The sequence below is a fragment of the Urocampus carinirostris genome, chromosome 6 (assembly GCF_059441175.1).
Source record: "Urocampus carinirostris isolate Australia breed hairy pipefish chromosome 6, RoL_Ucar_1.0, whole genome shotgun sequence".
NCBI lineage: Eukaryota > Metazoa > Chordata > Actinopteri > Syngnathiformes > Syngnathidae > Urocampus > Urocampus carinirostris.
Genome location: NC_142354.1, coordinates 32,153,984 through 32,166,611, shown reverse-complemented (window position 1 = coordinate 32,166,611; position 12,628 = coordinate 32,153,984). Strand labels below are relative to the sequence as shown.

Below are 12,628 nucleotides of genomic sequence, written 5' to 3'. Positions count from 1 at the left end.
GCTTTTTAAATGATAATGGGGCTCTAAAAAGTTAGTGATAAGGAAAAGTGAAAACAAAAATTTAACCTAATAAATAAAATATTGCGAAATACAATAGTACGTGTGTCTGCCATCTAAGTTATGCAAAAAGGTATTTTAAATAGTTTAAAATTGGTTTTTTTTATTATTATCTTTATTACTGCTGTATTAATCTTTGTCATCTACTCATTACAATTATTATCTTTTTGGGGGTTTTACTATTATTTTGGTAAATATTGATTTTGGGTATGCTGTTATTTCAAAGCAAATTTAGGGGGTTGGCTTATATGCAAAGTAGGCTTACTGTATATACGGTAAATATATTTCTATGTAACAATTGGTTTAACTGTGAAAATGAAGGGACTACCATAAAATGCTAGATCTAAAAAAAGAAGCCGATTTCTTATTTGCAGCTTGCTCAAAAATAGATTCCTTGTGAAGTAAAAATAGAACCTTTTCCTCAATCGTCGTTTTGAAGAGTCAGACACTAGCTACGAAGGCTTTATGTAGGATTCGCGACCCACGAAAGAACAATAGAAAAATCAACGTTGTTGAATATATTATTTTATTTGAACATCACCGTTGTTATACTTTCACTTTCGATTCACCCTCCGTTGGTTTAAAATGATTCCGCTCTGAATGTACACGTACTGCAAACAGTCCAAAAAATATACAAACAAACGCAGGCTTGTGCTATAGTCTGGTCAAATGTCTATAAAACAGCGGCTTGGGGAGCGAAGGTGGGGGAGGGTAGGACATTTGAAAGAAAGTGCAAGATAGCGAGAAAAAAAGACAGAGACCAGTAAAGACATGCACACCTTGTGAAAAAAACTACAGACACAACCCCCCTCTGTATCATGTGCAGCACAAAATGCCTGCCAAGTATCAAATGAAACAAATACTCATAAATGGAACTGTTAGGCACATCTTCATTTTTGTGGTTTTTATATTTTATGGAAAAATCTGGGGAGGGGAATGGAAATTCGATTTTTAAAAATCAAGGAGAGACCATCTTGCCTGTAACGGAACGTTGTCACATCGATTGATGGAATCTACGTGCAAATGTGGTTGTCACAAGAGTCACCGTCCAATCAGATGCTCAGGTCTCTGGGGTTGTCCTTGTAGGTCTTCTTGGGTTCCGGCAGCACCGGTCTGATGACACGAGCGTTGTCACTTTTGAGCGTGCTGTAGTACTCTCGCACCCTCTCTGCCACAAAGTTGTCATCATCCTCTTCGTCCTCGGAATCATCCCTTTTGGGACTCCTGATGGGAGAGATATCTCGGCCTAGGCTGCGGGTTCGGTATGGTTCTGGTGTGGAGTCCCTGCTAGGGTAGTTGTTCCGGTCCGTTCTTTGTGGCGATCGCCCCCTCAGGAGAGAGTTGTACCTCCGGTAAGCGGAGTCAGAATCAGGGGTACGTACACGTGGTAGGGAGGCGTTCCTTTGGTTTCTGGAAATGTCCCTAAGTAGGCTGTCCCCGGCGAAGGCCCTTTCCATGGTGGAGGCTTTACTAAGGAGGCTGTCGTTGACCAGGGGACGATCCGCCCCAGCTTCCCGGTTGAGGCGGACCAAAGCAGGGGCTTCGCGTAGGACGGTGTCGTCAAAATCGAGGCTGGGTTCAGGAGACCTCAAGGGTTCCTTCAATACCGCCTCTGCAGTGGTGGCGGGCTTTTCATTGCCGCGTTGCCTTTGTGGGGAACCGTATGAGCGATAGCGGTCTGGGGAGCGACGATAGCGGTCTGGGGAGCGACGATAGCGGTCGGGTGAGCGGCGGTAGCGGTCAGGCGAGCGGCGGTAGCGGTCAGGGGAGCGACGGGAGCGGTCAGGGGAGCGGCGCCGTCTTTCAGGAGATCGTTGGCGAGAGCGATTAGGCGATCGGTAAGGCGAGCGTTTATAACCCCTGTCTGGCGAGCGGCGACGTCTTTCAGGGGACCTACCGTGGCGCCGTCCTCCCTGGCGGCCATCCAAGGCATTGTCGGCGCTACGGGAGCGTTTATAACCCCTGTCCGGAGAGCGATGGCGATGCCCGCCCGAACGGTGACCCGATTTCTCCTTTTCGTCCTTTTTTTTCTTCAACAGGTTTAGCTTGCCGGGCGATTTTCTCCTTTTGGTTTTGCCTGTGCCAGTTTTTTTATGAGGCGAGCGGTGGCGGTGACGTGACTGGTGCTTCCTGGTACCCGAAGACTGACGGGGGGCCGTGGTCTCTTTCCTGGTCCGGGATGAGATCTGAGGTCCCGGGTCGTAGCTTTGTTCTGAGGGCTCGCGGAAAGGGACGGAGCTCACTTCCGCAGCGTTTTGTAACCCTGAGGCTGAGCTGCCGTCGTTACGGTTGCCGTCTGAAAAATAGTGCCACATTCAGACCTGGGCCAGAAGCAAATGAGCTAGCGGTGTGTCCAAAGATGAGGACCATGCGAAATGAAAGCCATTCGAGTGCAGGAAGGAGCGAAGCCGGCATTAGCAACCACAAACCTTGAATCGGTCTTGCTTCTGAGGGACATTGGTGCAAGTTTTCTGCTTATTGATGACTCGGCAAGACTTTAACTGTTAGCCATGCTCTGTCATGCACTATGTGAGGACGCTAATCTAAGTTAGCTGTGTTCTGAGAATGCAGAGGCGAGGCATGTTGCAATGTAATGGTTAAAACATTTTGAATTTGGCAGCCCGACAATGTGATCACCATATTGCCTTCTTGTCCACTGGAGGTCACTGTACAAACATCTGTCGAGTATTTTAACTTTCGATTAACGCAAGTGAAAAAAGTTACCATCAAACAACGTCTTTGTTGATAACATAATTGCATGGTGTTTGTTAAAGGGAAATTATAACTAAACTAACTAAAGTTTGGACTCACTTTTGGACGCAATAATCGGAAATCAAGTCTGTATCGGATTACACATTGGAGTCAAATTGAATCCAGCCCAAAATACATCATTAAGAAGAACAACTTGATTTCATTTCAACTTAGAGGAAAGCCAACTTAGGTTTTAGCGTGGATGAAGCTCGTTCTTGGCATTGGAAGTTGCTGATGCAAGTTTACTGAATCATAACCGCTTATGACTCGATCATTGGCGATATAACGTTTTGTTAGGTAATGTAAATACTCTGAAAACCGTCTAAATCGTGCTTTAAGGTCAAATTAAATATTTTTAACTTGAATTCAGTAAAGTATACTGCAAAAAGTCAATTTAATATTTGGAGAAAACTAATTATATTTTCAAGTCAAATTATCCTGTTTCACAGGCAGACCATTCTGCTCAATTTAAATATGTTTCTTAAGTATCAGGATTATTTTCAGTAAAAGTAAAAAGCTTTTAATGTATGTTGAAACAATAATAATAGATAAATAATTTAAGGCATAATTATTTTTTGTTGAAAACAAAAAAGTCAAATTTGTGAATTAAAAAAATATGTAATAATACGTCTCATCTCATCTCATCAGCCGTACCGCTTATCCTCATTAGGGTCGCGGGGGGGCTGGAGCCCATCCCAGCCATCTCCGGGCAGTGGGCAGGGGACACCCTGAACTGGTTGCCAGCCAATCGCAGTGTAATAATACGTTTTAGGCTTTTTTATATTCTACTCGAAAAACAAGTAAAATGTGGAATAATCTGAAATATATTTTATTTAATAAGAGTAATACTTTAAAGCAAAGTTTAGACTTAATTTTCTCTTTACTAGCTTATATATATATATATATATGTATATATATTACAAGTAGGACAATTTTAAAATTAAATAATGCAACATTTCATTCATACATACAAAAATTATTATTAGAAAAAACAGGTAAACAATACAGTACAATAAGAGATGATGATCAAAATGTGGGCTAAAGATTATTATTATTTTTGAGCATTATTTTGTTGGACTCGATAAAGATTAAAAAATATAGTCATACAAGAAAAATACTATTTAAAAGATGCAAAATAATCTGCAAGTGTAACAAGAATCGATCCAACCCCCCCGCTTTAACATATCTAGCTACTGTGGTGATTTAATGTCTTGAGAAAAACCTTCCTCGATTCTTGTGGTAAAGGACTTTTTTGGTGCATCAATGCGCAAATGTGGAAAGCTGTCGTGTGCAGGATGGAGCTGGCGAGCACAGGCGGCGACAGCAACACAAAGCGGAAGAAAGTTACAAACCGTGTTTGGATTTGGGAGGGCCGAGGCCTCCCCCGTCTTCTCATTTCTCAAACATGCAGTGAGATGGGGAGCCGCCACCCCTGAAGAAGACAACAGCCCAGCGCAAAACCACAAAACACAAACGAGAAAGAGAAACCCGTTTAGATCACACCAGAAAGGAAGATTTTGCACCGCGTTGATTTTCAATGGAAGAGAAAAAAAACGTTTATTTGACCACAGAGTCATTAAGATGAAAGAGACAGTCCAGGAAGTTGCCCAAACCCTTTGGTGAAAAAAAAAGGCATTTACAGAGGAAACACTTGCACACAAAAACACACACACAAAGCCACGTTTGGACATACGAGCAGCAGACAGCAGTTGGCAAAAAAGACACACTCCAAGGCGTTTTTTACATCAACTGGGTACGTTTACGTGAAGTCAATAATCCAACCGGAAAAGGGATATTGTCAGTATTCAGATTATGTAAAGATATGTAATTACGCACAATAATCGTATTTAAGGTCCCACTATGGGTAATCCAATTGAAGTGGTTGGGCAAGTCCAGGGGTCGGCAACCCCAAATTTTAAAGAGCAATAATTGAAGGGGAAAAAAAAAAAAAAAAAAAGGTTGGATCCGCAAAAAAATAAGATTAAAAAAAACTAAATCCCTTATAAAAGCTATTTTTAAAAATCAAAATATAAAGGATATTTGTACTGTGGAGAATATTGCAACATTTCAATCGCCTACTGCCCCCTGTTCTTTCTCCGTCCACTGTATTCAAGTGGACACGAAAAAGACAGAACTTTAAGTAACGTTTTAGGTCCGGTCTGTTCATGATGAATGGTTTCAAAACATTTGTCATCAGAATTGTGCCTAATGATTGAATTTTAAGTATACTAACCAGACAACCAACTCCTGATCAGATCACTTTTATTTACCAAAGCAGTCTCAAATTAGAATAGACCTCTTCCTCACCACTGGGCGAAGCCCATAGCAAATATATCTTCACTTTATATGGTGGGAAAGTGTAAAGTATCTTACTAATTTGTTTTCAGTTCTGTTGGAGTGCTAAGAAGGACCAACGCTTCTCGGAGCTTCCGTTTTTTTCAACCTAGCGCGTTTACGTAAATCCCTTGGGCCAGATTTTAGAGTGAAACGCTAACACATGCTGTCAGAAGCAGACTTGCACATTTGTCAACTTGTCAACTGGCTTGAGACAGTCCCCTGTGCTTTGTTTGTCCAGGTTTCCCCGGTATATTTTAACCTAATTTTAAGTATCTACCAAACTCTAAACTTATCACGAGGCTTGTAAACTATTCATCCGGATCGCTTGACAAACCCAATATTCCATTTCCAATCGGATTATTGCATGCATGTAAACGTATCGACAGACAGGAGTCAAAACAAAAGTAAACGAGGCTGTCCAATATTGTGTTGATGAAAAAATTACAAAATAAAATAAAATACAAAGTCACATGATGCCTTGGTTGTGCACATTTGTAGCGCAAAGCAGCACAAAACCAACAAAACACTGTACATTAAACGTGACTATCAGTCCAGACTGCTTCCCCCCAAAAAATACTCCCATAAATATTATGGAAAATAGACAGAAGGAAAAAAAAAACAATTTACACTGTTGACAGCATCATGCAGAAATAGACTTTTATCCGTAATATGCTTGGTGGCTCCGTAGACGGAACAAAAATAGCGTAAAAATGCTTCTATTTCTTCATCTCTGTACAAAAACTCTGTTTTTGGAACGTGGATGGGCGGAGTAACAGCTTTCAATGGGGTCACGGAAAGAACAAATTTAAACGATGAAATCTGTGTTTTTGCCTCCCGCTCGGAATCCTCATTTCAGTAGCTTACATTCACCTTCAATAAATATCATAAATATGAGCGGTGTTTGAAAGTAACTCCCATTTAACGATGGGATGGTCAAGTTTTATTGGAGGCGTCTCTCACACACACAAACAAAAAAATCATGACTTTAATGCTCATTCAAACCTTGTAAACAGTTTTTTTCCCCGCCACCAATAGTCCCGAAAAAAATGTTCGGAGGTGAAAAGTGAAAGTGGGGATGACATGAAAAGTGGGTGAGAAAAAATTAATCCCAAAAAGTGTGAAGCGTGACCTCCACCAGGGAAGAAAAACACACAAAAAAGACACTGTGAGGCAGGCGAAGGTCCCGAGCGGAGGGTTTCTTTTTTTGCTCCCCTTGGTTTCAGGGTGTGAAGATGGGGGAGAATGGAATGTTTTCGTAGATTGACCCACCATATTCGGGCACGGAGCCGTCTCCCCGCTTGAGCACGAGATGCACCCGTCGCCCACCGCTCTTGATTAGCTCGATGGCTCGAGAATGCTTCATGCCCTTGGTGCTCTCGCCGTTGATTTCTAAAATTTCGTCTCCGACCTATTGGCCACGATCAAAAGAGGAAAAAAAAATCTGAATTACGGAAAACACGGTCAAGGGTTAAAGGTGACGGATTAAGATAAAGGTGAGAAATATTAGTAATATTATTCAGCTAATTTTCTAGGTTTATTACCTTTTTTTACTGAATAAAACAAGTTGGAAATATAGTTAAAAAAAGTAAATACTATTTTATGATAACACCCCAGCTAATTTTAGGCTTCATTTTCTTATTTTTAACAACAACAACCACAACAAAAAAACAAGTGGGAGATGTAGTAAAATAGGTCTAACTATCTATCTACCCTGGTCATATCCCTTGAGAGGGGTGACCAACAGCAAGACAAACACATACACAAAAAGAAAGAAAAGAAAAAAGGAAAAAGTAGCAAAAAACACACAATTTTTGTGGACCAATGCTTTTGGACAAATGCCCTAACACCCAAACAAGTTAAGCACCTCGGCACCCAAGTTGGTCATGCTTTCGTCCCTCCAGATGAAACGGGACGCAAGAAAACGGCCATGTCACTCCGGTCCGGGTGACACAACACACTGTTCTGCTCAACAGCAGGGCCCGACAGCTTTTACTGGTTTACCCCTGCCACATCATACAGGTGCCCTGTCCATCCCTTAGAATGCGTCCAAACATCCCACTATCCTTTCACAACACCTCTTCACTCATTCCTCTCAGCAACAAGCGCTCTAACTTCCATTACATTTAGACCTCTTTCCTGCAGTGCACTCATAACACCATCCATCCACGTCAATCGTGGCCTTCCTATTGGTCTCCTTCCATTTACTTCTGCTCTGTAGATCCTCTTCAACATTCGGTCCTCATCCATCCTCTCTATGTGTCCAAACCAACTGAGTACTCTCTTATCCACACGCTTGCTCAATTTTACTACTACTCAAGTTCTGTCTCTCAAATTTTTTTCAATCTATCCAATCTTGTCACTCCTAACATCCTCCTAAAACACTTCATCTCAAAAAAATTTAATTTCCTTCTCAAATCCGCGTTCAGGCTCCAAGTTTCTGCACCATACAACACAGTTGGCTATTTCCTTTATTTCCAAGAAAAATAGGAATGTAGTAAAATACATTTTCAAAAATAACAACGATAATACTAATTAGCTAATGTTAAGCTTTATTGTGTTATTTTACTATGAAAACAAGTTACAAATGTAGTAAAAAATGAGAATACATATTCAATAATTAAAGTTAGTGGGCCTTTTTCGTGACTAAATTCAAACTTTCAAAGACAATTCTCCAATTTCTCCAGTACCATTAAAAGAAGAAAGACTGTGAGAATCATGTATTCTGCAGAGCCACAAATAGATTTGCAATGCACGTATGCAATTTTTAATCTTGTGTGTGCATGCTTTATAGAGCTTGAATAAATTGCTCAGACATTTGTTATTGAGACAATTCTGTCACCATAAAAGTGGTTGGGTAAAATGATAATAACATGTAACTTACATTTTCAGTTGCATGAAGTTCTCCCCATTCCATTTAACAATGGGAAACACAAAATTAATTTCTTTGCATGACACATAATAAATGTCCACAATTGATACGAAATCCTTGCACTAAAGCACGCACTATGGTGCCCTGTTCAGGTGTGACATGCACCTGCTCCATAGGGGGCAGTGACGCTTCACAGGACAACGCCATACAAGCTTCCGTAAACCACAAAGGAAGAAAAAATGCGAAACCAAAGCAAAGCCACCGAGGAGCAGAGTGGCCGGCATTTTAAAGTAGCGTATTTTCACTACCATAAAGGCGCACATAAGTCTCTGATTTTCTTCAAATTGTGCGGTGCCCCCTATGATGCGGTGCGCCCTGTTCCTCATGTAAAGCAGCGGACGGATACTAGCTCAGTGGTCCTATGACGAAGACTGGAAGCTCGAGGGTTTGAGCCATGGCCGAGTCAAGCCTTAAAACATTTTTGGGTGAAATCCCATGTTTTTGAGAGATTGTTCATATTTCCTACTAAATGCCACATGTATGCCATCTCCTGTGACTTTTATGCCTTCTCATGTGTTCGCCACAAGCTTCCCAGAAGCAGAAGAGGCCACGTGCAAGCAATTCATTGTTTGTGGAAACACTCAGAAATGCTAACGCCGTAGCGTATCTAGCAATTTGAAAGTTAATGTTATCGTCTTGGTGCTTTTGTTACATGAAACGGTGTCATTTATCAACCTGGACCAGGACTACGGCTGTGCAGGAATTTACAGCCGATTACAATGAAAAGAATGGATTGTCGACGCTTGTCGATGATCTCAAAGTGAAGAAAGCGAACCTTTTAACGGAGATTCAGAAAAGCTGTCCTGGTCATAAACAGAGGCCGATGATATACGGTTTTGTTAGGAATATCGGTAAAATATGTTAGTGCCAGTATGTTTTGCACCAGCTATTTTTTCAAATTTTCATTTATTTTTTTTACTTTACATTTTTTTTTAACTTTGTAATCAATACCTAAATAAACCACAGCCAAACTCAGTAATATTTAATTTTTTCATTTTGCTGAAAAAAATAAGAGAAACGAATATTCTATATTAATATTACTATATTTTAAGCTTCTTTTGTTGCTATTTTACACAATCAAATTGAAATGCAATAAATTAATAGAAATACACATATTTTTAGCCTGGTGCATTTAGCAATTTAATATGATTATGTAGCTGGTGTTCCGCATTTAGAGTAAATAAAAGTATAACATTTTTTAAAATGTTTTACAAAACATATTTACCGCCAGCCTACTATATTTTAAATGGAGCAAGTGACAACTACAGTGGCTGATGGCACTCAACATGTTACAAGAATGGTGTTAACAATTTGATACAATCATTTATCTGACGTTCTGTTATGTAAGTAAAACAATGTTTTTTTCCTGTTTTTAAAAACTTTTTCAATGCTGGCCTACTAATGCTGGTGTTTTTTTAGCCAGTTTCTTCAAAAATTGTATTGATTTCATTTTTATTCTGATTTATTTGGTTTTCTGTTAATGACATTATATATTTCTATTGCTTTTCAATATATATTTAAAATGGAGCTTTGATCACTATTGCTGTCAACAGCACTGAATGAGTGAATAATGTTCTTTTTTGTTTTATTACCCCCTTGCTGCAAATATCATGAATATCAATTAGTATTAGTGAAATTTATTTGAGATGAATATTTCAGCTTTGTATGAAGCGCTTACCCTCATTTTCCCGTTGCGGACGGCTGCTCCGTCTTCAGCTAACCTCAGTACGTAAAGGTCCATGTTGTATTCCCTGCCTCCTCGCAGACTGAAGCCAAAGCCTTTGCTGTCTCTCTCTAGGTCCGCCGAGTAAAACTCGGAATCCTAAATGAGACAAAAGAAAAGAGAGGTTGCACCAAGGTCATTTTTGGAAAATCCGATAAAAATCTCACATATATGTATTTTTATTTCTTGGAGGTGGTCCAGCCAGAAGAAAGACCACCCTTTGTCCAGCCACATCAGCACGTCTGCCTTGTATAAACGTGCGTCACGTATATACGTATAAATGTATTGTGAATAATTGATACGCTGTCGCAGTGCACGGCAAGGGCAGAAATACGTATTTTCTGGTCCTCACAGCCTCCAACTAATCTCCTCTGCCGAGCGATCGATGCTATCTGGTTGGAGCCATCTCCACGTAGCGGCGCATTAATTCTGTGGCGGACTGAGGGGTTACTTTGAAAGCATGCAGGATTTACTTAATGAAAAAAAGGGGAAATATCTGATAATATCGACAGGGGTAAATAAAAAATACACCTCGTCTGTCCTTGAGTTCGAAAGTAGAGGGATTAGTCAATGCAATGCAAAATGATTGCAGACATGCAGAAGCATGCTACTACATTTTTGACAAGGGGTCTTAGAATTGGGGTGTCGAACAGACAGAAGGACATTCAGAAGTTTTTTTTTTCTTACCTGTGCTGAAACTTGAGTTGGAAGCTGTGGCGGAGGCGCTTGAGGGGCTTTAAACTCAAAAGACTCCTGTTTTGGTTTGGTATTGGTTCTGAAACCCAAACATAGTTTGTACAGTTAAGGCAGTAGTTGGCAACTCGAAATGTTGAAAGAACCATTTCGTGCCCCCCCCCAAAAAAAAAACATGTTTGGAGCTGCCAAAAAATCCAAAGTTTTATTGTAAGCTTATAAACCTTTTAAAGAAGGCAACACATAATAGGTGTGTGTGTGTGTGTTTATTCATTGGAAAACATTAAGAATGTCAATTTTCAGCCCTAAGGAGCACCAAAATGCTACATGCAACGCCAGGGCCATCGGTGGCCAACCCCTGAGATAAAGGGACTGTTTGTGCTTTCTAGTCGTACAAAAAACTTTTATTCAGTAAGGTAAGATAAAAAAACATTGGCAAAAATACATAAACTATCAAAAAGCTTACAGTGATACTAAAGGGAGAAGCAAAAACATGATAACAATGGAAACAGAGCTTGTGATTAGCAAAAAATATGAAGAAGGCCTTAAGCAATCAACGATCAGGACAATTATCTAGTTTTAGTCAACTAATTTCTCCCCCCGTTGCACACACCCACTAATTCAACTGTACAAGCTTATGTCACACCTTGAGAAAATACAATTTCAAACGAGAGCGAGAGAGAGAAAGAGAGAGCAAGAGCAAGAGAGAGCGCTGTGTGTTATTATTAGTCGATCTATAATTGTTTGTTTGTTAAAGTCATATACTCTCTGTTGGTAACTCTTTGGGGGGTTTTATGAAGCAGCAATGCTAATTCGCAGATTTTCACTTTTTGTGGGTGGTTCTGGTCCCCATTAAATGCAAAAACAGAGGGATCTCTTTATACACAAATATTATTAAGGGTCAATAAATTATTTGAATAAAAACATAATTCATAAAATTAATCCGCAGATTTAACAGAATTAATCTCGCAGGGCACACAGAGACAGACAACTCCCTTGCACATTCACACCTAGGGACAATTTGGACCGGCTTATTAACCTGACATGAATGTTTTTGGAATGTGGAAGAAAACCAGAGTGCCTGGAGGAAACACAAGCAAGCACGAGGCGAACATGCAAACTCCGCACAGGAAGGTTTGATCCCCTGACCAAGGAACTGTGCCGCGGACGCGCTATCCACTCAGCCGCCGTGCCACCTGTTATTACCAGTATATTATCTTTATTATCCACACATTATCGTTGTTTACGTACACGTTCCATAATTTGGGTGTTTTACTTTGAGTATGTGGCCATTTTAAAGCAGTTTTAAGGGATTGGCGTACATTCGCTGTAGCCATACATACGATCATATACGGTATATACAATTTTGTTATTTAAATGTTTTTATCTGTGGTAGCAAGGTTTCAGAACATATTAGCCAACTACCATATGTTTTCTATCTCCTGTCGTAAGTCAATTTTACTAAAAGACCCTCCTTCAGAACTGATTCAAATTGTATATGTCTGCTGAGTAAAAAGGAGATGTAAAATAAATGTAAATGAGTTGAAATGTAACAAAAACAGATGAACAATCCCATAAATGCTTATGATCAACACTTGTGATCTCAAGGTTGCTTTTTTTCCTCACACAAAGGTTTTGAGTTTTTCCTTGCCCGCATGTTGGTTTGAGATTAGGCGATGGTGTCATTGCAATCCTGTGCAGTCCTTTGAGACATATTGTGATTAGGGTTTTTTTAAATAAATGTGACTTGACAAAAAAAAAAAAAAAAAAAAAAATGATAATGTATGCAAATCTTGTCATTTACCTGGCTTCAGGTGTTGCCTGTTGCTGTGCTGTGTGAGTAGTGGTTATAGTGGCAATCTTCTCGGCATTGGTCAATAAAGATGCATTTGATGACTCTGAAAGTGAAAAAAAGAATTTGTTGTCAGCTATGAGTTTAGAATTTCAAATTCATTCCTGCAGATAACAGTGGTTCATCTTTATTTCTTGGTTGGTTGTAATCCATTATTGAGCATCGACATGGAAGAAAAAAACATCATTATCATTTTAAGTATAATCGGAATTCTCTCCACTACTGCAGACTTTGTTCTGCTTGTTTCTTTTACTTATTCATCCCCACATCACGACCTGTTTTCTGA

The 12,628-nt window shown here is 39.9% G+C and overlaps 1 protein-coding gene across 4 annotated transcripts in view; it reads right to left on the bottom strand.

Moving 5' to 3' along the window:
- Positions 1 to 562: 562 nt before the first annotated feature.
- Positions 563 to 12,628, bottom strand: part of LOC148364592 (membrane-associated guanylate kinase, WW and PDZ domain-containing protein 1-like) — a 164,397-nt gene continuing 152,331 nt past the window's right edge. For all 4 annotated transcript variants that reach the window (XM_088338737.1, XM_088338739.1, XM_088338738.1 and 1 more), the window contains 5 exons: positions 12,295 to 12,388; positions 10,485 to 10,572; positions 9,753 to 9,896; positions 6,415 to 6,553; positions 563 to 2,353 (listed from right to left, as the gene is read on the bottom strand). In XM_088338737.1, the coding sequence (XP_088194863.1) occupies positions 1,110 to 2,353; positions 6,415 to 6,553; positions 9,753 to 9,896; positions 10,485 to 10,572; positions 12,295 to 12,388 (1,709 nt within the window). In that variant the 3' untranslated portion in view covers positions 563 to 1,109. The remainder of the gene's footprint in view (positions 2,354 to 6,414; positions 6,554 to 9,752; positions 9,897 to 10,484; positions 10,573 to 12,294; positions 12,389 to 12,628) is intronic.